The 26,654-nt window shown below is 60.4% G+C and overlaps 3 protein-coding genes across 5 annotated transcripts in view; 2 read left to right on the top strand and 1 right to left on the bottom strand.

The window, feature by feature from the left end:
- The window catches only part of ILK (integrin linked kinase), a 79,704-nt gene that overhangs the window by 2,557 nt on the left and 50,493 nt on the right, over positions 1-26,654 (top strand). The window lies entirely within an intron of this gene.
- ARFIP2 (ADP ribosylation factor interacting protein 2) lies at positions 1,321-10,753 on the bottom strand. Of its 2 annotated transcripts, none has more exons than XM_026117203.2 (8): positions 10,605-10,753; positions 8,263-8,370; positions 7,953-8,061; positions 4,682-4,797; positions 4,177-4,398; positions 3,660-3,817; positions 3,339-3,513; positions 1,321-2,946 (listed from the first exon to the last, which is right to left on the bottom strand). In XM_026117203.2, the coding sequence occupies exons 2-8, from the start codon at positions 8,359-8,361 to the stop codon at positions 2,791-2,793; spliced, it is 1,035 nt and encodes a 344-aa protein (XP_025972988.2). In that variant the 5' UTR covers positions 8,362-8,370; positions 10,605-10,753; the 3' UTR covers positions 1,321-2,790. The 2 variants fall into 2 exon arrangements, with proteins under 2 accessions (XP_025972988.2, XP_064361419.1); XM_064505349.1 differs by lacking the exon at positions 10,605-10,753 and adding an exon at positions 8,930-9,009.
- TIMM10B (translocase of inner mitochondrial membrane 10B) lies at positions 10,827-12,741 on the top strand. Its single transcript, XM_064505351.1, has 3 exons — positions 10,827-10,948; positions 11,587-11,682; positions 11,849-12,741. The coding sequence occupies exons 1-3, from the start codon at positions 10,910-10,912 to the stop codon at positions 12,116-12,118; spliced, it is 405 nt and encodes a 134-aa protein (XP_064361421.1). The 5' UTR covers positions 10,827-10,909; the 3' UTR covers positions 12,119-12,741.

Here is a 26,654-nt window from a genome sequence, read left to right on the forward strand (position 1 = left end):
AGGCTGCCAGGATCCCCCTGCTCCGCTCCCGCGTCCTGCCCGGAGCGCGTGGAGAGCCCCTGGGGTCTGGGAGCAGCTCCGTCCCAGCAGTCACCGAGGAACGAGTCCCCTCCCGGACGGCTTCCCCAGCTCCTCCCCTCTCCCCTTCCCCACCAGCAGCGGCATTGACCGCAGCAGAAAGCGCCAGTGGCTGCAGGTGCTTCGAGGACACAAGACCGGCTGCGGCGGCTCAGAGCAGGGGCCCAGCTCCCCCGGGCCCTGTTCCCGACGGCCAACAGCAGAAGACGGCCAGGAAAGACCTTAGGGTAAACACGGGAGTCTCCCCCGCATCCTCCCCCAGCCCCCAGGCCGCCTGAGCCAGAGGTGCTCATGTCTGATGTCGTCACGTCTAATACCCCCGGACGGATTTTCTCCTTCGCATTCGCCCTGCTCCTTTCGTGTGAACCGCGATTACCCGTGACGTCCTGCAGCAGGGCCTCGCGCAGCCGCGACACGACGCTGGAGGCACCACCTGCCCGTTTCAGACCTGGCGCCGGACCGTTTTGCAGCGTGTCCCCCGTTCTGCTCTGGGGACAGCCAGCAAGAGCCCTTCTGCCAGTCCCTTCCTCTGCTGGCTCCGGTCACACGCTCACTGCGGAGCAGAACCAGGCTGGAGAAGCAGTGAGCTGCCCGACACCTTTTTAGACGTGGGAGCTAATCTGAGCGAGGCTGCACAAAAGCAGGATCAAGGCAGGCAGGTCGCTGCTCAATCCCCTGGCCGCCTGCGCAGCACGCAGGCACGGAGGGCAGCAGAGGCAGCCCGCCGGGGAGGGGAGCAACTGGCGGCCAGAAACCTCGGGAAAGGGGAAGCAGAGCCCCTCGCAGCCGGGCCGGGAGAGCGGGGGCTCCGTGGGGTATCCCGCCCTACCCAGGGCACCGCCACTTCTGCCTCCCCCAGACCCTCCGGCTCAAGCCCCGCGGAGGGCCGCCACGGGGGCCCGGCCCCCAGCCTGGGGCAGGATCGGCACGAGGCCCCAGGAGCAGCCACTCGCCCCCAGCACCCCTTTTCCACCCGGGGCAGGATCAGTACGAGGCCCCCAGGAGCAGCCACTCGCCCCCAGCACCCCTTTTCCACCCGGGGCAGGATCAGTACGAGGCCCCCAGGAGCAGCCACTCGCCCCCAGCACCCCTTTTCCACCCGGGGCAGGATCGGTACGAGGCCCCCAGGAGCAGCCACTCGCCCCCAGCACCCCTTTTCCACCCGGGGCGGCAGGGCCCCCCCAGACCTGGGTCAGCTCTCAAGCCCGGGGATGCCCGTGCCCGGAGCTCCACACATGCAGGTGATTTGTACCGTTTTATTCTGGAATCTTTACAGAAGGGGGGAGGGAAGAGGGGGGTCAGACCTTCACCGGGGAAGGGAGGGGGTCAGATCCAGACATTAAATTACCAGGGATTAAATTAGCAAGAAAAACAAACTGTTTCATCTCAGGAGAAAGTGCCCAAGTGCTGCATGTGGCCAGGGCTAGAGGCAACGACGAGCTGGAGCAGGACAAAGCTCTCACGTGCGGGACGCTGGCTGCACCCCGAGCCCCGCTGTGCGTGGCACACGCACCCGACCCCCCCCACGCACATGCACACGCACCCGCACACGCACCCGCCCCGGGACACAGCCGCTGTTTGGTCCTTGGTTCGAGTGACCACAGCTCTCGTGCCAGGGCGCGAGTCCCTGCAGGGGCTGGGTGAAGCAGGGCCCCGTTCAGGGCCCAAGCGGGCAGGGTGGCGAGAGGAGGATCCGCATCCCAGCTAGCAGCGTGCCGAGCCCCCTCTCCGGTGGGCCAGCGACCAGCCCGGCGGGCCCGTCCCCGCCTCGGAGCGACGGCCGCGTCCCTGGGGAGCACCGCCCGGCCAGAGGACATGGGAAGTGCAAAGGGAAACGCCTCGCCCCGCGCACACGGGAGTGTAGTGCGAGGCTGGGGGCAGCCGCCCCCCCGGCCCGGCTGGCAGAGGGAGCGCGGGAGCAGCTGAACTGCAGCCGCCCGGGAGACGCCGGAGATCAGCGAGGGAGGGAAACGGAGCCAGCCTAAAGCTGGGGCAGGACCCCAGGAGACCCGGCTGCCAGCCCCAGCATGGCTGGACCCACAACCTGCCCCGCTCAGGGGGACGGGGAGGGGACCCGGGCGTCCTGCTGCTATCCCTCTGTAGCTTCGTCTTCATGTGAAAATAAACACTTTTGCCGCAGGGCAGGGGTATTCCTGGCCCGGCTGGGCCCTCGCTGCGTCAGACCGTGGGCTGTCGGGAAGGAGGCCCAGCGGGGGAAGCAGGCAGGGACGTGGGGAGCACACCCCGGCCGCCCCGAAGGGCAGGCGGTGGGAGAGCTGCCTGTCCCACCCCATCTCCCAGGGCGCGCGGCGGGGTCTGGAGTGTCCCGCCCCGGAGAGGGAGGGTGTCCGCTGCCCCTTCGGGTGCCGGGGAGATAAGGAGGGCTCCCGGCTGTCCTGCTGAGGGGCCTGCGCTCAGGGAGGGCAACTGGGCAGGGCCGGACTCTGCCCCAAAGAGGAGATGCAGGATGGGGGAGCCCCAGCCTTCCCAGGCTCCTCTCCCCGGGCAGCACCAGGAACCTGCCCAGAGCCTCCCGTTTCCCCCCAAACCAGGGCCCCCCTGGCCCTGTAGGTGGGTCCCCGGGCTGCAGCAGGGCCGAGGCCGCGTCCCCCGCTCGCGTACGCGGTCTGGCCCTGCACCAACGGTCAGAGGTCAGAATTCAGGTCCGTGGTTTCCCCGTCCAGAGCACGAGGAGGGGGAGGCTGGAGGGACTCACTGCTCCTCCAGCCAGGAGGGCTTCTCAGCACCCGGGGTCTTCAGCTTGATGTTGAACTGCTTGAGGGTCTGCTCCAACTGCTGCTGGTTCCCCGCGAAGTAGGCAGAGATGGCGTTGTGGAAGAGCAGCAGCTGCTTGTGCATCACCTTGATCTGGGGAGAGCAGGAGGAGTCAGCACGCGGGGACCCAGCCCCGCACCCAGGGACGGCGGGAGGCGGCCCAGAGCAGGGACACGGCCTCTGCCCGTCACGCGAGGGGGAGATCGGAGCTGCTGCCGACAGCTCCGGGCAGCTAACCCCGAAAGCCGGGAGCAGGCTGTTCGGCAGAGCCACAGCAAGGGAAAGGCAGGCAAAGAAGGAAGCTCGCCTGCCCTTCCCCTCCGGGCTGCCGGCTGCCTCACAGGCGCCGTCCCCCCAAATACAAACTTGAGCCACGCGGCTGCAAGGCTGCTCAGCCCCCAGCAACACAGCCGAGGGACACGAGCAAACGGCAGACCCCCGTTCCGCCCCCCACAGCCCCCTCCCAGCCCCACGGCCCTTCCCACCTTGTTCTCCTCCAGGAACTTCAGCTTGATGGCCACGTCAGCACGCAGCTTTTCATACTTGTCCTTGTGGCTCTGGAACTGGCTCTGGGCTGCGTCCAGCCGGCACAGGGTGCTGGCATCCCGCGGGCCCATGCTCAGCTCCTCCAGGTCTGTGCGGTACGCATCGTACTCCAGCCTGCGCAGGGACGGGGACAGCGTCAAAACCACGCTGTGGCCCCTCCACAGCCGCCTCCGGGCCCCCCCCCCGGGAGCCTTGACGCCTGCCAGCAACCCAGCCCCAGTAACGGCCTGTGCTGCGTCTCTGCCCCGGGTACCCCTCACCTGGCTGTCTCGTACTGTTTGACTGTCATGAGCGTGTCCTCCATGGTCTTGTTCACCAGTGTGTTGATGCTGGAGACGAAGAAGTTGACTGCTCCCAGTAGTGTTTCTCCATTCTTGCAGAGCAGTTTCTGCGTTTCTGCGTTGTAGCCAAACTCCTCCTGAGGCAGGAAGGAAGATGAGTCAGGGTCTGCGCTCGGCCAAGGCTCGCTGCCCCTCCTCTCCCCTCCCATGCACCCAGAATCGGCCTGGCCCTGGCTGTATCCAAGGAAGTGCTGGGACAGTCATTACACCCTCCCCTGCCCTCCGGCTTTCACCAAGTGCAGTTATCTCAGCCTCCTCCTGCTTTCCTCCGGCGTCTGGGGTGCTGCTGAGCAGAAGCCCGGTCGGGCTGTGTGGGGCAGACCCTAGGGTTAACCTGAGTCTCTAGGTCCCCGCCCAGGCACAGCGGTGCCCACAGCATGAAGGCGGACGGCAGTACAGGCAGAGAAGGCGGCAGCAGTCTTCCCGGCGGACGTACCTGCAGCTCGGGAGACTTCTGGCTGAGGTCCGCAAAGGCGTCCCCCAGGGCATGCTGCGTCTGCACCAGGCTGTAGAAGTGGTTGGTGAGAGCCCGCGCGAGCTGCAGCACACACTCGTACTTGCGCTTCGTCTCCCGGAGCAGCTCGATTTGCGTCTCCAGCTCCAGGTCCACCGTGCGGGAGCCCCGGCCGAACCTCTCCGAGATCAGCTGCTTGGTGCACTGCGGGGCGGAGCGGGGGGGTCAGGAGGCCCTGCGTCCCCGGTCAAGGGGAAGGAAGCACTCCCTGCCCTACCGAGGGCAGCAGGAACCGCAGAGCTGTCCCGGGAATTCCGCAAGGAGATCCCAAGATGCCTTCCCCACCTCTCACACCACCGTGAAGGGCTGCTCCTTCAATCCCTTGTGCAAGGACGCGGCCCAACTGCAACTCCCACCTGCCTTCCTGCCAGGCCTGGTCCCTCGGCAACGAACCAGGCCGTCCTCGGGGTCCCAGAAAGCAGCTCACCTTGTACGTGTTGATGCCCCATTTCTTGACGATGTCAAACTTCTCCACTGCGATGCCACGGACAACTTCCTCTCCTCCCACGGCCGGGCTGGGATGGGGCTGGTGCAGCCCGGAGCCTGGAACACACACAGCCCCACGTCGCCAGCTCAGCAGGGCCGCGCGATCCTCAGACCCGTGAGGCTCCAAAGGGCAGGCAGCCCGCGAGCCCCCTCTGCCTGCGCGGGCACCGGCCAGGCCGCTCGCACAAAGCAAGGGTCCCTTCACAGCTGGCCACCACAGCTGCTCCCAAAGGGCTTGAACAACTACAGGTGACGCAGGACTCCCCACAGGGCCACGTCAGGAGGTGACAAAGTAGAAACGGCCTCCTGCTCCAGGGCACCGTCCACCCGCACAGCCCTGCCCTTTGCTGCGCTGCCTGCGAGGTTCCCACCTGGGCTGCCTTCAGCACAGTCCTGGGCATCCTGCTCCCGCCTGGAACCCGGGCAGGGAGCGGCTCCCCCCTGCCAGCAGAGAAGAGCACGAGTGGGCAGCCAAAGGGCTCTAGCCAGATTCTTCCAACGCGCAAGCTTTCCAACCTGCTCGAAGTGAGGCGACCCGATGTTTCATGCACTCGGCACAGAATCTGCTGCTAGGGCTCTTCCAGGGAGGTCCCGAACAAGGCCCTGGCATTGGCAGCGGTGGCTGCTGTTTGCGGGGGAGAAGGTGCTAGCTGTGCGGGTGCTGACAGGGCCGGGCCCCCGTTCTGCCCCCTCCCCAGCCCAGGCACGTCTGGTCTAGCAGAGCGAGGCCCTAGCGCTTGCTGTGCTGGGCCGCGTTTCGCCCGTTCCTCGGTGCGACACTGCCCACCTCATCGCCACGCAGGGCAGGCTGCCTGGGGTGGGGGGATCAGCTGCAGCACGGGGGGAGGCACAGGGCTGGGCTCCTTGCTGCAGGCAAGATCTCCCACAGCCAGGCATGACGCAGGTCTCGCCCTCAAGACACCCAGGGCTTTAGCAGGGCCATCCTCTCCCTTGCGGCATCAGGACCAAAGTCCTTGCTGCGTGTGCTAGGGGAGCGATTACCGGGTGATGTTTCCCACCAGCAGCCGGCGGAAAGGGCTTGTGGAGCTGTCCGCCTGCATCCGGGGAGCTTTGCTGGGGCTGCAGCCAGGCCACAGTGTGCACGGGCCGTCTGAGGAGCCCCAGCGCAAACCACGCGCCCTAAGCCCGGGCCACAGAGCCCGAGTCCAAGGCAGGGAGGTCCCAAGCGGCCACGGAGCAGCAGCGAGGGGGCCGGGGCAGCCGCAGTACCTGCTGGAGCACCGGCCTGGCTGGCCATCCTGCTGGCGGCAGATGCACTGGGGCAGACGAATGGTCCTCGGGGTGAGCGAGGTTTGACAAGACAGCCTGGAAATGGAGGGACTGGCAGGCGTTGAGCAGGGGGAGGCAAGAGGAGAGGGGGCGGTACGAACGGCACAAGGAGCAGGAACAGCAAGGGCAGAGGATGAGCGTTCGGGCAGGACGGCAGCAGGGAAGAGCGACGGGAGCAGATGAGAGATGAAAGCGTGATGTGAAACCAGATGACACAGCTGCCAGACGGACAGCTCCCACACCAGAGGTCCGACGCCGCCCGGGTCCCTCTCCCTGCTCCTCCCAGGCCCATCAGCCTAGCCGAGGTCACCGGGCCAGCCAGCAGCAGCACCGGGCCAGGAGCTGGGGCAGGTCAGGCCGGGAGTGACGAAGACACAGGGATGGCGACTGCTGAACACGGCTTGTTCTCCCACCCACTTGTGCCATCCTTCAGCACAACGGACTGTGAGCAAACGCACGTGTCCCCTGCACCTGTGCAAATTCACTTGTTCAAGCCCAGCACAGCACAGAACGGCCCGAAGTCAAACAGGCCCATTTGCTGTGGAAGAGCTGCTTTGGCCAAGAGCTGGGACCCAGAAACTTGTTTGAAATGGGACCACAGGAGAGACAGGGTGAGAGACGTGGCTGTGTCAGAACTGCCTTGACCATCTCAGCCGGGCTTGGCCCAGCACCATCAGTGCTTGTCACAGACCCGCCGGGCAACCACTGCCCTCTGTGCCCAGGGCAGAGCTTCCCGGAGGGCACAGGGACCAGCAGGACCTGGTCTGAGCCACGCGGCTTCTCCACAGACACGCTCCTGGGCAGCGTAGGATGCCTGCAGCCATGCCCTGCTGTCAGGAGCATCCGCAACCCTGGGACTGGTTTGAGCAAAAAGAGGAGGAAATGGGTGAGGAGCCTGGGGCCCACGGTCACCTCGCCCCGTCCTCCCGCCGCAGGCAGGTTATACCTAGGCGTCACGGCAGAACTGGCCCGAGCCTAAGCCAGCACTGGCCCATCTCCTGACCTCCCCCGACTCGCCCAGGACCTGGGGAAGTGGTGGGGTACCAGAACTGCCCCCGCCCCGCTCACAGCAGAAGGCACAACCCAAGCGGTGACCCCTGTCTCCGCACAGCCCACATTCCCCAGGCTGCAACCCGCTGCCCCCGGCAGCTGCTCCTCTCTGACGGGTGGGACCCTCCTCAGCTGGAGGCCCCACACCTGCAGCAGAGCCAGGAGCGAGTGGCCCAGGCCCTCCCACGGCACCTCGGCAGCCTCCCCTATGAGCTGCCACGCACGTGAAGCGGCCGGAAGAAGGGGGTCAGCGGGCGGCAGCCCCTCCGCTCCCTGGCAGCCGGGCTCCACCGGGGACGCTCCTGCAAGCCGCGCAGAGCCACGGCTGTGCTGGGGCGCAGGTACCGGCACCGGCCGTCGGCGCAGCCCCAAGCCCACCACGCGGAACGGGGAAGGGGCCACGGTCCAGGGAAGGCTGCGTTACACCGAACAGCCGGGCCTAGACGGAACCGCGCGTCAGGGCTGCGGAGAGGGGGACACGCTCCACGGAGCCCACGCGACAGCCCGGGACAGGCAAGGCTGGGCTTGAGGCGGAGCTTCTACCCACGCAGCCTCGCGCAGGGTCCTCTGCTAGGCACCACCGAGGGCCATGTCCCCCCCCCCCGGCACCACCCGTGGGGTCACACCCAGGGCTGGAGACCCGGCTCCTGGGGGCCCCAGGGGAGGATTCCCTTAGGCTTAAGCAGCTCCTCCCTTCCCAGCAGGCTGCTGGAGCCCAACAGGGAGGAGGACAGCTCCAAGGGGAGCCGTGCTCTCCTCTCCCACGGAGGAGATGTTCCCTTCGACCTCCACTGCCAGCTGGGAAGCAGCACCCACCTCGTGCCTGCTCCTGAAGCCCCATCCGTGTCGGCCTGTGCCGAGGCCCCACCTACCTTTGATAGTGCTGGTGGGGATGATGCCCTCGGCGGTGCCTCCATAGCCGCCAGACACAATGCTGGTTTCGTTGAGGTTGGGCCCCGACACCATCACCTGCTGCAGGTCCTGGAACAGGAGAGAAGAGAGCTGGGGCAGAAACAGGGCACTTGGCCCCACAGAGCAACACGGACCCAACGCAAAGGGCCTCGGGGCCGCTGCGGCAGAGCTAGGCGAGGCCCCGTCTGCCCCACAGCAGCCCGAAGAGCAACATCTGGGCTGTCGGCATGCCGCTGTCCCGGCCCCCGCTGATGGGCCCCAGACGCAAACCTGCTCCAGGCCGTCATCCTCTGGCAGGCTGCCGGCGTCCCCGTTGCTGCTGATGGGGATCTCCATGGTGGCAGCCTTGCTCATGATCCCGTCCGACATTGTCAGGGCCTGCAAGGACACAAATGCTTTGCTGGCAGCTGGAGGGACCCTGGGAACAGGCAGAGATGGCCATGACCCCCCTCATGTGGACGGGGGTCCTGCGGTTTCCAAGCAGGAAAATGTCGGGGCTTCTCAGCCCGGGGTCCAGCAGGGCAAGAGACAAGGCTGAGCTGCAGGACATTGAGCAGCAGCTAGTGGACACCCGGCAGCTCTTCCCTGGCTCGCTCACAGCAGGACTAGAAATTGCGCACACTGAGCAGCTTTAGGTCAACCTAGGTCTGCCCGCCACAGCTAGGGCCTATCTGGGCACAGGAACTCCTCCTCCGAGACAGCACCTCCAAGGCACCTCTGAATCTGCCACCCTGGCCCTGCCAGCAGCTCCTCTGCTTTTGGAAAAGCTCCTGGAGAAGGCCATGTGCCCTGGAGACAGCCCCAGGTCCTGCTCGGCATCCGGGAGCAGCAGCGGCCAACTCCACCATTGTGTGCTGGGTTTTGGAGCAGTTCCTCTGCCCTTCTGTGCCCCAGCTCCTTCATTTCAGAAGCGGGACAGTGCTTCCCCTCTCCTCACCACTCTTGTGCCGTCTGTCCTGCCCTGCGGCTGGGAAGGCAGACTCCGGCTGCTCCAGAACGACCGGGACCTCACAGCACAGCAGCTGCTGGCCCAGAGCCTAGGAAAACAGAGCCGAGAGCCACGTCCGCAGCCAGGCAGGGCTGTGCATCGGAAAAGGGAGCAGCGGATGGGAGCAAAGAGCCCATCTGCGAGGTGGGGGCAGGACGCAGGTGGAGGGAGGGGGCCAGGAGCCAGGAACAAACCTTGCTGGAACAACAGGCTCTCTCAGGAGCGCTGTGCCCAGACCGGTCGGAGCACATTCCAGTGCAGGCAGTGCCAGGCACCTGAGCACACCGGAGCCGCTGCACGTTGCACTCCGTTAACTACCCGTTCCCTGCCAGGTAAGTGATACCTGGAAGGACTGGACCCCACAGGAGAGGGCTGTAGCACAGACAAAACGTGCATGCAGAGGACACAGCCTCTAAGCACACTCCTCTACCACACTGTCAAAGGAGAGGGCTACCCAGTGAACACGGTACCGTACAGCTCATATCCAGTGGTCTCTGCACCTGCCTTCAGGCTGTAGCTCGGGAGCAGCCCCCGAGTAGTGACTATGGCTTTGTATCCTGCTCCAGAGCAGGAAACTGCAGCATTGGAAGAGGAACAACTCACAGTCAACTAACAGCAGAGGCAAAGCTGGAGAGAGGAGCCAGCAGCCCTGAGAGCCCTGCCGCTCTGGGCAGAACACCCCCTGGGTGCCACCCACCCCTCACTGGCACTTGCTCTTTGACAGTAAGTTTATACATCTGGTCCGGTATCAAAAACAGTGGGAGTCACCGCTGACCTCAGCAGCAACCCAACACGAACAAGCCCTAACAAGTGCAGGAAGCAGGAGGGCATGCTGCCCGAGACGCGACGGGCCGAAGACGCGACTCCAGCAGTGCTCCCTGACCTCTCCGAGCCAAACCTCTCCTGCCACACGGCCCAGGCCTGGGGAAGCCCCGGCCCTGCGGCTTGCCCTGAGCAGGCAGTCGCCCTGTTCTGCAGGGGCTGCAGCCCCACGGAAAGACACCACCACGCAACGGCACCAGGCACTGGGCTCTCCCTGCCATGCGTGGGGCGGCCAGGGCTCCGCAGCCCCATCCGCAGCCCCCTCCCGAGGCAGGGCACCATCTCCGGGCCCCGGGGGCAGCAGGGACAGACGCATCCCCTCCAGCTGTGCCCAGCTGCGCTGCCCTCAGCCACACCACCAGCGCCGCAGCCCCTGGGGTCAGGCACGACCGCCCTGGAGGGACTTACGGCCCCAGCACAGGCCCTGCCCCGGGACACGCCGCGGGGACCACGGCCCGGGCTCGCCGAGGGGGCCGGGGACATTGCCCCGGGGCCCCCGGCGCCCCCATTCCCCCCGCTCTGCGACCAGCACCCCTAGTCCATGGGCACCCGGCGCCCCCGGTTGCCCCCCACCCCTGCGACCGGCCCCCCCAGCCCACGGGCACCCGGCGCGCCCTGTCCCCGGGTCTCGGCCCCGCCGTCCCCGGGCCCCCGGCGCTCCCTGCCCCCAGGCCCCGGCCCTCCCGGCCCCAGCCCCCCGGGGCCCCGGTTCTCCCCGGCCCCAGCCGCCCCTGCCCGCCGGTCCCGGTCCCGGTCCCACAGCGCCCCCGGCCCGGACCCCCAGGCGGGCCCCGCCGCCCACCTGCGCCGCCCCGGCCGCTGCCGGGTTCCGCCGCGCCGGAGGCTCCGGAGCCCCGATCCGCCTCGGCTCCGGGACACGCCGGAACCGACGTCACACCCCGGCCAGGGGACGCCGGGAGACAGGGCGGAAGCGGCATCACCAGGGGGCGCCCAGGAACAGCGCCGGGCGGAAGGGAGGCGGAAATGATCTAATGCCCGGAAGCTCCGGCCCGAAGTGGAAAGGTGCCTCTGAAGGGACCGGAGGTGATAGAGCGGGTAGGAGGCGGAAGTTGCGTCATTGCTCCTGCCGGAAGCCCCTGTGCGGGCATGGAGCAGCACGGGGAACAGCAGCAGCAGCTCCGCAGCGTGAGGGCGGGACCGGGCGGGGGCCGGGGGCTTGGGGCTCAGCGGGGCCCAGGGCCGGGGGCCCGGGCGCTAGTGAGGTCCGGGGGGCTGTGGGGGGTTAAGCATGGCGCTGGGGGTCTTGGCAGGGGTCAAGCAGGGCGGTGGGGGGCTCGGCAGGGGCCCTGGGGTGCTGGAGATCTTAGCGGGGAGCACTGGGGGATTCAGTGGGGGACTGGGGTGTTGGGGGGCTCGGTGGGGAGCCTGGGGCACTAGGGGTTTGAGCAGGGAGCACGGGGGGGCTCGGGGGGGGCTTGGTGGGGAGGCCTGGGGAGCTTGGTGGGGTGGCCTGGGGCACTAGGGGTCTGAGCAGGGAGCACTGGGGGGCTCGGTGGGGGACTGGGGCACTAAGGGTCTGAGCAGGGAGCACGGGGGGGCTCGGGGGGGGGCCTGAGGCTCTTGGGGTCTGAGCAGGGATACTGGGGGGCTTGGCAGAGGGCCTCGGGGCTCGGTGGGGGGCCAAGCAGGGTGTTGCGGGTCTCGGCGGGGGGCCTGGAGCGCTGGAGGCCTTCGCAGAGGGGGTGCTGGGGGGCTCGGCGGGGGGCCGGGGTGCCGGCAGGCCTCGGCAGCGGGAGCGTGTGCCAGCGCTGTCGCCGTTCCAGCTGCGGGACTTCCTGCTGGTCTACAACCGCATGACTGAGCTCTGCTTCCGGCGCTGCGTCTCCAACCTGAACTACCGCGTGCTCACCAGGCCCGAGGTGAGCCTGGCGCCGGGCCTGCGCTGGGCGGCTGGAGCGCCGCGGGTCTCGCGGCACTGCTGACCCCGTTGCGTCACAGCACTGGGTGGGCTGGAGGGGCTGGGGGAGGCAGCACGTGCCCCCGCTCAGGACCCTCCTGCCGTGTTGACACCTCCCTGTCCCGCAGGAGATGTGCCTGGACAGCTGTGCTGGGAAACTGGTCCACTCCAACCACCGCCTCATGAGCGCCTACGTGGCGCTGATGCCCTCCATTGTGCAGCGCCGCGTCGCGGCCTACGAGGCCAGTGCGGCCCAGGCACCCGCCAGTCCTGCCAGGGAGGTGTCGGAGGCCCCGGCTGCCCTCCCCAGCGCCGGGGGCCCTGAGGCCCAGCCTGACTTGCAGGTGGCTTCTGGCAGTGGTGGAGCCACAGAGGGGACCTCAGGTGCTGGCACGTAGTACAGCTGTACCTCCTGGGCCCCGTCTTCTCATGGCAGCGGGCTGGATCTGGGCCCCGTGTCACCAGTGTGAGAAGTAACTGGTGGGCACTGCAGCAAGAGCTGGGCCTCCACGTGCTGTTGGTGATCCTAGTCTGGAGCAAGACCTGGGCCTCCACATGCCGTTGGTGATCCTAGTCTGGAGCAAGACCTGGGCCTCCACGTGCTGTTGGTGATCCTAGTCTGGAGCAAGACCTGGGCCTCCACGTGCTGTTGGTGATCCTAGTCTGGAGCAAGACCTGGGCCTCCACATGCCGTTGGTGATCCTAGTCTGGAGCAGCAGCTCCTCTCTGCCCCAGGCCCAGACCTTGCAGGTCCGCATTCTCTAGTGCCTCTGCATTGAGAGCAGCCTCCTGACGTTGGCCAAATCCAGTCCATCTGTGGTGGGGCTGGGGCTGGGACTGGTGCTGGCACTGACGGCATTGAGGGAGAGGACGCTCGTGCCTGTGGTCCCGGCCAGGAGAAGCTCCCAGCTGAACTCTCCGTCGTCTTAGCAACAGCTGCACGGGGCTGTTGTGCTCCGGAGCTGGAGCTGTTGTATTTCGGGGAAATGTTTCCCGGCACTAATAAAACAGTGGTCACGAACGTCCGGCTGTGGATGCGTGGTGGGGCTGAGCAGAGCTCCTGCTCCCCCAGTGCCCTGCTGCGGGGTGTGCCGGGGAGGGGGCAGCCTCCTTCCCCGGGGACGGGGCTGGGGTGGCACCTTCGGGGAGCCCCTGCGTCGTCCCCAGCCTGGCCGGGGGTGTCGGGACGGGCCGCGCACGGCGGCTCGGCTGGGAGGAGCCCTTCCTCGGGGCGACGGAGGGGTCCGAGCGGAGCGGGCTGGGGCCCGGCCTCGGCACGGGGAGCCTGGGGCGGGGGGGGGAGGAGCCGTCTCGTCTGCCGCGAGGGGCGGGGCGACGCGCCTGGGGGCGGGGCCTCCGACCGTGCGTCATGCGGGGAGGCGGGGCTAGGGGCTGTGGGCGGGGCGCGGGGGCGGAGCTCGCGGGCGATAGGCCGGGGGGCGGGGCCTCCCCTCCCCGCCGGGCGCCCCGTAACGGCCGGCGGCGGCTGAGGTGGGCCGTGGGGGGGGGGGCGGTGTCCCGCGGCCGCCAGCGCTGTCACACGGGGTGACGCGGCGGCCCGGGCCCCTCCGGGAAGCCTCGCCAGCGAGTCAGGGCGCAGCGGGGCCGGCCCGGGCGCAGCGGTGCCTGCGACATGGCTCCGGGACCGAGCTGAAATGGCGCCTGGGGGCCGCGGGCGGGGAGTGCCGGGGCGGGGGGCCGCGGTGGGTGTCCCCGGCCCCTGCCGCCTCCGCGGAGTTAGCAGCACCCGGGAGCACGATCGGCAGCGTGGAATACCTCCCTCGTCACGTTAATTCTGGAAAAGTGCTTTTCCCATTACTGTGCTGAGGAGTTCACGGCCACAGGGTGTTAAAGCTGGAAGGATAAAGCTTTAATTAAGGAACCGGACTAACTTGTAGGGGATGGATTTGTTGGTGACCACTGGAAGTGATGCTCTGGGGAGGCCAGGGAGCAGGCTGAGCTCCACTCGCCCCGTTTCTTACACCTCTGAGCGTGCGCTGCTGGCTGCCCGGGAGAGCACGGGGCTCGCCGGCCCCGCAGCCCCATCCGGCTGGGCAGGCCTGGGTCATCCCCGCTTTGGGCCGCACTCCTGACCTCTTTTTGTGCCTCTGGCTGTGACTCGGGCCCTTCTCTTTCGCAGGTGCTGGAAGGGCCGTCTGCTCGCAGCCGGTGAGACGTGGCTGGGCGCAGGCTCTCCGCCAGCACCTCGAGGCCCAGCTCCGGGCGTCGGGGGGACCCGACCTCCTGCTTTTGGCTGCTCTCGTAGCTGCGGTGATAGTCGTGTGTAGGACGCTACTGAAGACAGGCAGCCGAAGGTCGTGGTTGCACCTGCCTTGTGTTTTGCAGCTGCTCAGACCCTTTCAGGAACAGCTGGGCAGCCGCAAGGAGCTGCTGCCCTTGCTGAAGATCCTCTGCCAGCAATACCGCAAGAGCCAAGCCTCGGTCTCTGACCTGGACATCTGAGGGGCTATAGGTGAAGCGTTTCCTCAGGCTCTCCTGGAGCTGGGTGTAGGCGTCAGGGGGTCGGAGCCTTCAGCCAGGCTGTTCCTCCGCGGCTCAGGGCCCGTCTTCGCAGAACATCCTGGCCCGTCTGTCTTGGAGAGGGAAACAAAAGATCAAGCAATAGCATCGTCGCTGGATCCAGTGTCCTCGCGGGAGCTGCGGAGGTATATGGGTCCGGCGGAGCTGATTCGGCACACTGGAGCGGAGGGTTGGGCCTCCTGCCTCCAGTTCTCGGTATGGACAAGCCCGTGACGCTCCAGTGTGCTTACTGAGGCAGGAGGCCCTCATATTTTCCCAGTCTTTGGTTTGCTTTTATGGATTGCGATCAAAAAATAGTTGCTATGCGATGGAGAGCCTACCCACAGCCCTGACCTCTCAGCTTCTCTAGCTTTTCTCCCTGTGAGCAGGGTGGTGCTCAGACCGACATCACTAGATGAGAGCTCACTGCGATGGGATATTTGAAGAGTGGCCTTTCAGATAACGTGGTGAAATTCTCTGCCTTATTGCTCCTCAGGCTGTGGACACCAAATGTATAAAAATTGGAATAGAGATGGCAATAAGGTCCACTGCTGGCTTTTGAACACAACAGTCCAGATCTGGCAGAGATTATTTAGATAATCCTGTTATGATCAATCTATTTTAATTGGATGGATTAAATTCAGCAGGGATTTAGCAGGAGAATGAGGCACAGACTCCTGAAATCTGCAGAGAAGACAAAGATGGTGCTGTCAGTACTGGGAAGAAGCAGGTCATTATGTTTTAGATGATTCTGAAAGCTGGACTAGCAGGAATAAGATGAACTGTAATAGCACAAAAAAAAATCAGGGACATGGGAATTAAGCAAACCAGGGAAGACATCTTTTGTAACTGATGAAAGGGGGAGTTCTGGGAGCTCTGGCTCGTAGCAGTATGACAGAGCAGATGTTTATGATGCATCTGGGGGAAAAAAACCAAATGTAATCCTAAGAACCGTTAGGTGAGGTGTCGTCAGTGAAGGGAGAGGAGGACTAATACCACTGTGGAAAGCACTGGTAGGATAATCCCTAAATATTGCTTATAGCTTGATTCCTTTGTTCAGAAAGGTGAAATTAAATTGAAACAGTTGTCAGGAGGGATTGCTAGAATGATCATGATAATGAAGAGTTTCCTTTACGGAAAGAGGTGAAAGACTTCTTTTGCTCCAAGAGGGAATAGTTTTCTACATAGGCAAATGAGAGTGATAAAACCACATCTTAAACCAATTTAAGTTCCTTAGTTTATGAAAGATTTAAGTACAGGATCTGCTGTTCTGCCATATAGAGTTTAAACCTGTGATGGGAGCCACGGATGTCTGAGTTGGCTAGCATACCAAACGAAAAGGAGCTATTTGTTGGTTGAGTTTGTTTGCCTGTGTGATACGAGCATAGTCGCACACTCCTGGGCTTTCCCTTCTTGACCCTTGAGACCAGGAAGGGCTTCTTCATCCTTTATGTCCAGTTTGGCTTACAGATTTATCCTGCCTTCCTCTGAGGCATTGGTAACTGGCTACAGAAGGAGTGAGGCGTAGATGGGGTCTGATGCTCTCCTGCTCAGGTATTTCAGGACCTTGGTTAATGTTCGTTGTTGCTGCACTCAAGATAAGATCAGATTTGGGATCAGGACAGAAATTTCTCCTGGATCAGATTGGCAGAGGTCACTGAGGACTTTTTTTCTCCATTTTTCCTTACTACGGGCTGGTCCAAGTCCTGGGATTATGAGGATATTTATTTTAACAAATCCCCTGCTATAGGTTCCAGATCTCTTTGTGCAGTAACTGTAGTTGCATCTTGGGGTTTTTGCTTTTGGACCTAAAAGTTACGGAGCAGTCTATAGCCCGCAGAGAGAGGAGCACGAGGCAGATGCTCAGTGACTGTAACTAAAAAGCTATTGCACAGATGCCTGCAGCTATGGGAGACGGCTCAATCTAAGTAGTCATTTGCAAGTGTGTCCGAAAAATTGGGAAGAAGATTTTTTTTTCCCAGGTGTTCCAGGCTCTTCCAGTTGTGTGAGCCTGTTTCTCTGCTCTGTGACAGAGCTGAAGGACTTTTTCTGGCCTTAAGAGGAGCGAATGTCTGTGCTGCTGCCTCCTTTTGATCTCATGTCACAGGGTAGCTTTTTTTAAATGTGTTTTTTCTGCAGTCCTCTCTTTTTCATTTCAGCCCACTTTCCGATACAGGCAAAAAGGCTACAGGATCTGTCCTGCAGGGCTTGGAAGAAGACGATGCTTCATCTCAGCTGCCCCTGACTGGCCTCCAAGCATGTGAGACTTTTGTGAGAAGCAGAGACTTGGGAAAAATTGACTGTGCCTACCTAAACGTTGCCCCCAGCAGACACTTCTGGTAACTAGTGGTTTGCTGCTCAAAGAATAGAATTAATAAGTACAGTTGAAGAAAGATCTGAATTACAAGATTCAGTGACAAGGATCTTAAAGAAACTAAGATGATGCGGAATAACAGAGCAAGTTCTTTGCATGGTTAAAGATTAGAAATGGAGGGTGGGCATAAATGGTCAACTTTGACAAGTCTGGAGGGTCTCAAGTGAAGAGCCACGGAGATTTGTTGTGGCCTGCGTGGACCAGTGCATTCTCCTGTGACCTGGAAAGGGAGCAAGATTTGCTGATGATGCTGTGTCCAACATATTTAAAAAAGTGTTGTGAGACTGCAGAGAATTTTTCAAGGGCCTTATGGCACTGAGTGGCTGGCCAGTAACCTGGACAATAACATTAATTGTGGATAATAAAAGATGATGCATGTGGAGAAAAACAGTTCTAACTTTTCAATTAAGATGTTGGGCTCTGAGGTGAAAAAAAATGCAAATCAAATGTTAGGAATTATTAGGAAAGGAATAGAGGTCAAAGCAGAGACTATCATTATACCAGTGTGTCAGGCCTTGGCTCATCCACGTTGTGAACACGACTTGCAGTTCCAGTTGCCCACCTCACACAGGAGCAGAGAAGGGCAAGGGGGAGGCTCAGGGTCTGCAGTGCATCAGTGTGAGATGGCTGAGCGGCTGCACCTCTGCAGCTGGACAGGGCGACTGCAGGGGTCCACAAGAGAGAGGTGACATACCAGGAGCGACCTGCAGAGGGTGGGCAGGGATCACTTGTGTACCCCCTCTCCTAACAGGAGTGAGGGTAATGAAGTGAAGGCGAAGGGTTCAGGCTCAAAGCAAAGAGAAGAAAGTTGTCCATACAATGTGATGACAATCTAGAACTCCTCGCCAGAGGATGTGGTGGGTGCTGAAAATTTGCATGAGTTCAAAAAGCAGGTACCTAAATCCACGGAATTATAATCCATCAAGGGCTACTGAGCATAGATGCAGGACCTCTGACTCAGGAAATCAATGAATCACAAGCCACTGGGGTCCAGGAGGCTATTTGGGAGAAGTGTGTGCTTGTCCACTTTTTATACGCTTATCTAGGCATCCCCTGTTGACTAGCGCTGGAGGTAGGTTCTGGGCTAAACAGGCTTTGACACTACGTCTGTTCTCACACATTAAACAGTACCAGAAACCATGACCAGGCACAGGAATACGGCTGTCTACCTTACTTGACTTTTACCTGTTCCCTGGTACAGTTTGGTCTATGCCAAGCAGCACTCTCCCAAACAGCTCCGGGGAATCATTTATGAGTGAACACAGGTCGGGAAGCCAGCCCAACAGCCACCCTCTTGTGATGAGCAAAGGAGTGTAATACTGTGGATGTTGTCTGCTCACTGCCATTCGATCTGTGTGTCACGAGAATTTTCCCAGGCACATTTAGATATAGTCAAGGTCTGGCTCACTTCTGCTATTTCTACTTTATCTTCTTTTGTTTGTTTTTTTCTAAATTAAAACAGATGTTTTAATCTCAAATTCCTTGAAAAATACCAGAACGCCTGTGTGCAGGAGATCAGACTCGCTGATCAGAGCAGTTCTTTCGGACTAGAACATCTGTGCATTTTGGGCATGCACTCCGAAACTTGCCTCCCACACACATTCTCACAGGCAGGTCAGGGGCCTGCATCCTTAAACTTACTCTTGTACACGCCACTGGCAAGAAGCTGTGTAAGTCTTTTCCCTGGCTGGCTGGTCATGCCTGGAAGAGCAGTGCTGCGGACCCGCGTGTCCTGCGCCTGCGTCTCGCCCGGCAGACCCTACGGTGTGGCGGTGGCTCCCCGGCACGAGGCAGGACCTCGGCACTACGTCTTCTCGCCGTTCGGAGCGCTGCACGTGCGCCCCGAAGACGGAGCCAAGGCCGCGACGCTAGCGGAGTGGCTCCGAGGGGCAATGCCGCGGCCGGTGCTCTGCTGCTGCCCCTGCTTCCAGCGCTGCCTTGAGCGCAAAGCCTTTGCTAGGCGAGTGATGCGTGTGAAGTTCTCTCTTTGACGCCAAGTTATGAAAGAATCGTGCCCTCCACAGTGTCTGCAGGAGGGTGCCTGGGCCCCTTCGGCAGGAGACGGGGATGGAGCTCGGGCAAAGGAATGGGAAGGACCCACTGCAGCGGGCCGGCAGCGCGTAGCTGCTGCATGGGGTGGGCTCCTCATCCCGCCGCCCGGGCTGCTCCCTCCTCCTGTTACTGTGTCGCTAGGGCTTGGCGCTCAGTTCTGGGCTGTCCGTCACTGGCGGCTGGTGGAAGAAGGCGAAGCGCCGTCAGCTGCAGCAGTGTGGAAAAGCCCTGAGCAGCCGTCTGCTGCTGGCCGTTCCCCGCTTCGCAGCAGCCTCGCTCCACATCTCCAGGTGAGTGTCTGCGCGTCTGTGCTCAGGTCTCAGCGCTGCCTTTTCCGGAGCCTGACCGTGAGCTGCGGCATCGCTCCACCCGGAGCCCAGCTGACGGGCTGTTTCCAGCCCTGTGTTCTCGTCCGCTGGGATCTCAGCTGGGAGCCGGGGCCCACATCCTTATGGGTGAATGCCCTGCTTTCAGACTCGCCTGTGCTCCTCCCTGGGGAGCTTTCTCCTTATGCCTCTTGCTGCTTTTGGTCTTACGGGGTGCAGCCTTCTCGCCTCTGTTAACCTCCGTGGTCTGTGTCTCTCCTGGATCAGTCCTTCTGGAGTGGGGCCCTCGTGGGGCACAGTTCAGTTAGCCACGGGATGCTGTGCAGGGAACCATCTCTGGAGTGCCCGAGCCCTTTCAGGGCTTTATGCTCTTGTCCCTTTCCTGAAATGCTTGCGGGAGTGCCCGGGCGTGAGAAGCCGTGTGACGTGTTCTGTCCTCCCCCCAGCCTGCTGCAGGAGCTCCGGTCGGTGCACTGGCTGCCCCGGGATGACCCCACGTGCTACACCTTTCCCGGGCTGCAGCTGAAACTAATGCAAGAGAACAGCCGTGCCCAAAGCCTGCTCAGGAGATTCGTTGCCCTCTGTTCGTCCATACCTGAGTTAGTGAGTGCGGGCTGGAGCCCTGCGGTGACCTTTGCGTTCTCCCCTGTGGTCCCTGTCCTGACAGCTATAAAGATCCTAGGCTTCTCCTTTCCTCTGATGTAAGGAATCAGAAATTCAAGAGTGAGATTTGGTGCTGCAGATCTCTGGGCTCTGCATCCAATGTTCTTAATATTTTTAAGAAAAGAGTTATTTAGCAAACTACGCTCCATTGTCTCCAAATCCTTTTCTTTCCCCAGACATGGGAGAAAGAGCCCTAATCCCTTTGGTCTCTTCAGCAGCATGGGGTTGATTTAAGGGGGGAGGGGGATTTCTCTTAGGATGCTTTTTGTTCCTCTCCTCGCCCCAAATGATGACTGGAGTGACCGACTTCAGTCCTGCTGTGTTTGGTGTCTGGGCAGGGGCGAGCTGACACCTGCGAGCAGCGAGCTGCGTCCCGGCTGCAGCGTCCGGGTGCCTCGGCAAAGCTGTCAGACTTCCTGATCTGCCGGAACTTGGTTTCCGTTGTGCGGGCGGAGATCACAGCATTTGTCAGCAACGTCTTGCGGGTGAGGAGGGAGTTGGAGCTCTGCCGTTTGCCGGTCGCAGAATTTTAAGTCGTAGGGACCTTGGGCTCATCTTGTCAACTGGTCCCATCGCCTTATCGCATCCAGCTCAGCCCAGAGACTCTACCAGCCCTGCTGGCAGTGAACCCAGTACTTCTCTGAGTGTTCATCTTTGCAGGGCTTCTTTGCCTTTTAGCTCGGCTTCTTAGAAATGTTACGCTGTGGAGCAGGGCTGTGCAGCGTCCGCAGGGCTGAGGGATACCTCACCCACCCGGAACCTCACCGTGTGCCTGTGGCACCTTGCAGGTTCCTCCTTCCCCTGCTGGGAGTTTCAGGGTCACCCTCCACACCGGTCCCACAGGGAAGCTTCCCCGTAGAACCATTTATTGCTCTCTTCCAGCCTTGTCGGTGCCTTCTCTCCCGTACAGGCAGAAGGCGTCAGGCGGAAGGCTGTTCTCGGAGCACTCCTGGTGTCCGATGCTGACAGCCGGCTGGTCCCCCATCCCTCTCGGAAAGCTCTGGCTTTTGTGGTGGAATCCGTCTTGCAGGTTAGCATCTCTGCCTCAGGCTGTTTGTTACCCCTCTTTGCTACGCCGGTTGCACTTATATTAGTAGAGATTCCTTGTCCCGTGGCATGTCCCGTGCAAATGTCCTCAGACAAAAGCCGAATTGATTCTTATGTCAGTCGTCTTCCACTGTTCCACCAGCATCGCAGCGCTGGAGATCAGGCAGTGGTAACGCAGTGCTCAGGAGTTGGAACAGTTGCCATTTACGTGCAGTGTCTCTGGAAAGACCTGAGAAAGATCTTTGCTTCCAACAAGGTGCCAGGGGTGGTGTGGGAACGGAGATAGGGTTCTTGAGGAAGGGTGCAGGTCATTGCTTTCCCTGGCTGGGGAGTGTGCAGAGGGGGTAATCGTGCCTTGCAGCACGAATGGGTCTATATGGCTTTGCCTGAAAAGGAGCAGTTGCTGTTGTGCAATTCCTTACGCTGGAGAGGGATAATACCTCAGGAAAAGTAATCCATGAGCAATGCTTTTCTTCAAGCACCTGCAAACTCCTAACTCTGCTTTGCCTGTAGGTGACCCAGCGTAGGGGAAAGAACCAGGAGACCCATCCTGAGCGGAGTTGTGGAGACCGAAAGCATCCTGAGGAGAAACGTAGGGGAGTGGCAGGTAGCACGTACCCCTGCATCTAGTGCACTGTGCTAGTGCTCTTCCTCGCCTCTGCTCTCTCCTTGCTGGCAGAAGCAGTCCCGGGCACGGTGGGTTTTATTTGAGGGTGGATATTAAACCAGAGGAAGAAGGGACATTTCCTTTGCTCACTAGCACTGAAGGAAAGTGCCTGCTCCTGACCTTGCTGCAGGTGCCTGTTGAAGCTTCTTTGTGTCTGTTTCTAACTTTTGCACAGGTCTTAGGAAAGCAAATAAAAGAAATGTTGAAAATCTGGAATTTCAGTCCCCCAGTGAACTGCCCTGGAGTCCATCTACTGAGGTATTATGTGACCAGGAGCCACAGCTAGTTCTTCATCCAGACTTGAAGGCTACTGGAAGGCTGAAGGTGACTGGACCCCAGGTGAGGAGCCGCTATCCACTGCCATCGTGGGACCGGCTGTCCCAGGACCTGTACACGGACAACAGCATCCAAGACGCCTTTGATCAGCTGCGGGCTTTGCTGGAGGTGAGTGTGAAAGCCGGGGTTGTGGCTCAAGACCTTCCTGCTGCGTGTTAGCATGTCAGCAGATATGGGAGCACTCTTCTCTCTGGGACAGAGCCACAAAAGAGACTGACACAGGTCTCCAGAACAGCCTTTTGGTAGCCTTTCTAGAGCTTCCTATACCTCCTTCTGCGTACCCACTCCTGTTATATCAGGTATATCCAGATCGTCACTTGTTGATATGCCACTGCCATCTCTTCCAGTGGTGGGTCTGCTTCCTGCGTGATGTGGTTGCTAGGAGTGGCAGTGACAGACCCACAGCGGAGTCAGTCTGAGGTTCTTCGGTGTCTCCAGCTCCTGCAGTCAGCCATTCCCCTCTGTGTAGTTAGGCTGTGAAATTTTGGGAAAGCCCCATAAAGTGGAGTCTGATCTTAAGAGAGGCTTGTGGATATTGCTGTCGTCTGTAGAAGAAGCATTGCCCTGAACCTCAGTGTGCGTTCCCTTGCCTCCTCTGGCCCTTTTGCAAAGTTTATTCACCCCTTGCTGCAGGAGGACCCCAGCCTGTTTGTTGCAGTTTGGCCATAGCAAGCTTTCCTGTCCCTGGATCGTCCCAAAATCCTGTCCGTGCCTTGTAAAGGAAGCCAGCTGTGTGTCTCGTCCAGATGCAGACAGGCAGTCTGTGCATGCGGTGGGTGCTGGAGTGAGCCGTGCGTTCTGGAGCGTGAGTTCTCAGCATCACAGGGGTTTTCTTAGCAAGCTTCGAGGCCGCTCACTGCTACGTGCTGCACCACTGGGGAGGGCCTGCAATGAAGAATGCCTCTCCTTCTGATGAGGCTGCGTGGTCAACTGTCACCCTGAATATAGGTGTTTGGAAGGCCAGTGAGAGAGGCTGGCACTGTGCTGCGACAGTTTCCTGGGCCTGACTGAGCTCCACACGCTGTCCCGGCAGGCAGCAATAAATGGGATCCAAGAGATCTGCAAGGAGCGTGAGCAGGTGGCAGAGATGCACAGCTCCGCACGCAGCTGGAGTTCCGCGGAGCTGCGGCTGGTGAAGGCCTGGCCGGCTGAGGATTACGTTCGGAGGGTCACACAGCTTCGCGCCTGGGCAGAGCGTATCAAAGAGGTGCCCTCCGACATCATCACTTGCAACCGGCTGCTCTTTGTAGACTGCAGTAGCACTCAAGAAGAGATTGGTGAGGAAGTGAGAGGCACGTGGAGGATGGGAGCCCTGCAAGGTCGACTTACGGGCCTTGTGCGAGACAAAGTAGAGGTTGGAGGGAGTGAAAATCATGGGGGATGAGCAGCAGGTCCCACAAGGGCTGGGAGGAATAAAGACACTGGAGTGGAGACTAATCTCAAGGGAAGGGGCAGGAGGGCTTGAGTGGGGGTTCCCCCAGGAGTCGGTGTCAGCAGCACTTCGTTGTCAGCGCAGTTCCCTGTTTTTCCTTTCTTGCTGTGTGGCCGTGCACCAGTGCCTGCTCTCTGCGCTGCCAGGCCCCTTGCTGGTCCCGATCACCGAGGAGATCCTTTCTGCGCTCCTGAGCGAGACCACCCACCGCAGGCAGCTCCTCATCTCTGAGCTGAGCGGCGCGGTGCAGCCCTAGCAGAACGCCGGCGCTGACATCGGGACGGGAGCCACGTGCTCCCAGAGGGTAGGGCCGGTCCCCGGTGCTGTGCAGTGCGCCTGGCACCAGCGCATCTTCCCCCACTGGCACTGCTGTGCCCGGGCTGCCAGCAGTCAGCCTGCTAGGGAACGGCAACAGCTTCTCTTGGGGAGGCCAGCACGTCCCGTTTGCCTGGTCTTATTGTTGCACTTTATCGTAGCGAGTCCACTACGTTCTAGCCACACTGTTCCCCTCTTTCCCTCGTCATTCCGTAGCTGCTGTCAGCAGGGCTCTGAGCAGCAGGTTTCAGAGCTAATAACTTCTTCAGGCATGGCATGTGCTGAGTGGGTGCTTCTGAATTTCTAGCTTCTCCTCAGCTCTGAAACAGCACAAGTTGTTAGCTTCTTCTGGACTAGATCCAGATGTCACAACCCCTGAACACGCTTCAGTAAAGCATTCTCCCTGATTTACCATAGGAAATTTGCTGTAACAGACATCATAGGGCCTTCCACAGGAAGATTAACTTTTCAGCAGCAGATCAGACAGCAAGTCTAGATACGTTTACCAAGAGTTCTGCTCAGACTAATAGCAGAGATAATTCCCCAGTCAGATTTTTGAATTCACAGTGACTCTCCTGTTCTTCAGGCTGGAGTCTCCAAGTCTGCCTTGGCCAACCTGTCTCTAAGTTTTGACTTAATACTAGACCACCTATTTTCCCTGAAGTGCAGAGAGGATTGAAATTGTTTTCTTCAAAGTTGGTGTCTGCTGTGCACAGTCTCTCCGTATCTTCAGCGTTTTTCCTCAGGCGTATGGTTCTCAACTATTTGTAAAGCAACTCCCTTCTAAGTCAACAGTGAGATGTAGCTGCTTTCAGGTGGCTGCTTTGAGTGAAGTTAAGACATTTAATCTTTTCTCATGGTGGAATCCACTCGCTAAGTGGGGAAAGAAACACGTATGTCCCTGAATATAAAAGCTTGAACAAATATATATCCCCCCTGGATGGGGGAGAGCAGTTAGTTTGTTCAGATTCCCTAGAAAGCTTTGCTGCCGCAGTCCGTCTCTGTGCAGCTGCTTTTTGTGCGTGGCCGTCTTCCTTCCTCCGCTCATAGCGTCCGGGTGCACGCGCAGCATACGAGGAGCTTCTGGCAGGTGCAGAATTGAAGTACTGCCTGTACGTGGTAAGCCTGAAAATTCCTGGGAGATTTCCTGCACCTGTGGGAAATGACTGCTGCTTGTGTGCAATGACATGATGGAGAGGGGAAGAGGTCGCTGTAAAGATGAATGGAAGCAAAATGCTGCTTTTGCTATGACGGTCCTTCAGGTTGCCCCATTTCTCACAAGGGGAGGACAGGTGGGACCAGTGAACTGACTGGACTGGCTCTGCGTACTGCAAGACGACTGCAAGCGAGACTGGGGCGCTGGGACCGGAGCCTCCAGTGGGGTTATGCAGACTGGCGTGAGCCGCAGCTTGGCGGCAGGTTGAGACCGTGCTGCTCAGACTGCAGGACGCTGCTTCCTCTCCCTGCAGCTGGAGCAGCGTCAGGGCTGGCTGGCAGAGCTGCAGGAGAAGGGGCAGCGCGGGCGGGCGCTGAACGAGCCATCAGGCAGTGCCCCTGCCAGCCCAGTCCGGAGGAGGGAAACCTGGAAAGCGTGGTGAGGGTCTTGTCACGGAACGCTGTGCAGAGAGGAAGCATCCCGCTGCCAGCTGGCCTGCTTCGGACTCTTCGCATGTGACCCCAAAATATTCTAGTAGTTTGGAGCTGGTTCTGTCCTCCCCCCGCAAGGTCCCTGACCAGATCGCAGAGCTGCAGCCGCCCCTTCTCACTTGCAGCCTCTCAGGTTACGGTCTCAGTTCCAGGTGCTTTCCACGTCCAGAGATTTCCTTCCAGGCCGTGTTCTGGCTCGCTGCCTCTGCAGCACCTCGGGGAGCTGCGGTGGCTTCTGCTGTGCGGTCACTGCGGGGCTGCGTCACCGAGCAGCAGGTCGGCAGCGGGTGACCCCTTCCTGAGGCCCTGAACACCCCGGTGTCTGCGCCCACCGCGAGCAGAGCTCTCCAGGGCACTGCCCGTGGGGACGCCTGTCCCGTCCCTTCCCCTTGCTGAGGGGAGCGCAGGTTCCCTGCAAATGGCAGCTCTTGCTTGTTTTCACACTGAGCTGCCGCTTGCCCTCGTGCCGCCCCTCCCCGGGGCTTGGCCAGGTCTCTCCGACGTGCCTCCGCGTTGCCTGGGGTCTGCCTAACCCACCTGATCTCTGCCTGCCTGCAGATGTTGCTCGGGCACTTCCCACCTCCTCTGCCCCCGTTCCACGTCATGAAATTGCCTTCCGCAGTGGGGAGATGCGGAGTGCTCCCCCCTCTCCCGGCTCCTCTGTACGACAGCACTCGTCTGCTCCGCACTGTCCTAGGTTCTGCGTGTTAGCTCTGACCAGGCAGAGGCCATTCGTAGTCTAAACTAACTATGATTTACTGCCTTATAAAAAATTGAGTCTAGTGACACACAGCTATTGTTAAAACTCATAGAACTGATGTTGATCCAGTCTTCTCCGATCACCGTTTTCCTTTTCTGTTTTCATATTTTAATGATCCTTTTCTAGAGACAGAGGTGAGGTTGTTTCCTAAGCTGTTTGTGTGCAGACACACCTACACAGAGCTTATACACGTGACTGGTGCATTTCTGCTTTTTTGTCTACGTGACCCGTGTGCCCCAACCGCCCTGATGCCTTCAGCCACGCACACGTTCGGTAGGGCTGTTTAAACTGTCCTAGCTATAAGCTTCGCTTTAGAAGCACCGTCTCTCTATATGATGTGGTGTCTTCTCTCTCAAACAAGTGGTGTATAATTAGATGGCAACGTACAGTCAGCTGGCTTAGATGAGTACTGGTATATTTAACTTTTTGTGCCTCTGTTAGGAAGCAGGTTTTATTTGGCTGATTGATATTTCTGTTGTTAATTGTGGCTAGGAACAAACCTAGAATTTAAAAATTGCCTCTTGTCTGGAGAAGTAATGCCTCTGAAGGATGGGTTTTCCAGACACATCACCAGCAAAAACATCATCTTGTAAAGGACTGCAAGTATGAGAAAATCTAGTGTGAAAGTTTTTTGCTATTGGAGAGATTCTTGTGCCTCTTTTCTGAGCCTGGCTTGTCCGGGGTAAGAACATGAGACTGTGCTCTTTAAAAGAATTTTTGCTGCCGTTTGTTCATAGACTGCAGCTGCAGAGACATTGTCCCATTTGGGAAATCCTGGAGGAATAAAGGAAAGAA

Source organism: Dromaius novaehollandiae, chromosome 1 (genome assembly GCF_036370855.1).
Source record: "Dromaius novaehollandiae isolate bDroNov1 chromosome 1, bDroNov1.hap1, whole genome shotgun sequence".
In the NCBI taxonomy this organism is placed as follows: Eukaryota; Metazoa; Chordata; class Aves; order Casuariiformes; family Dromaiidae; genus Dromaius; species Dromaius novaehollandiae.

Bases quoted from the DNA above. Each gene is read 5' to 3' on its own strand.
- ARFIP2 (XM_026117203.2), bottom strand. From the start codon at position 8,361: ATGTCGGACGGGATCATGAGCAAGGCTGCCACCATGGAGATCCCCATC. The intron at 4,399-4,681 runs GTGAGCTGCTTT...TCCGCCCCGCAG, and splicing joins GGGGCATCAACACGTACAAG to TGCACCAAGCAGCTGATCTC. The intron at 3,514-3,659 runs GTGAGGGGTACC...GTCCCTGCGCAG, and splicing joins AAACAGTACGAGACAGCCAG to GCTGGAGTACGATGCGTACC.
- TIMM10B (XM_064505351.1), top strand. From the start codon at position 10,910: ATGGAGCAGCACGGGGAACAGCAGCAGCAGCTCCGCAGC. The intron at 10,949-11,586 runs GTGAGGGCGGGA...TCGCCGTTCCAG, and splicing joins AGCAGCAGCAGCTCCGCAGC to CTGCGGGACTTCCTGCTGGT. The intron at 11,683-11,848 runs GTGAGCCTGGCG...CCTGTCCCGCAG, and splicing joins GCGTGCTCACCAGGCCCGAG to GAGATGTGCCTGGACAGCTG.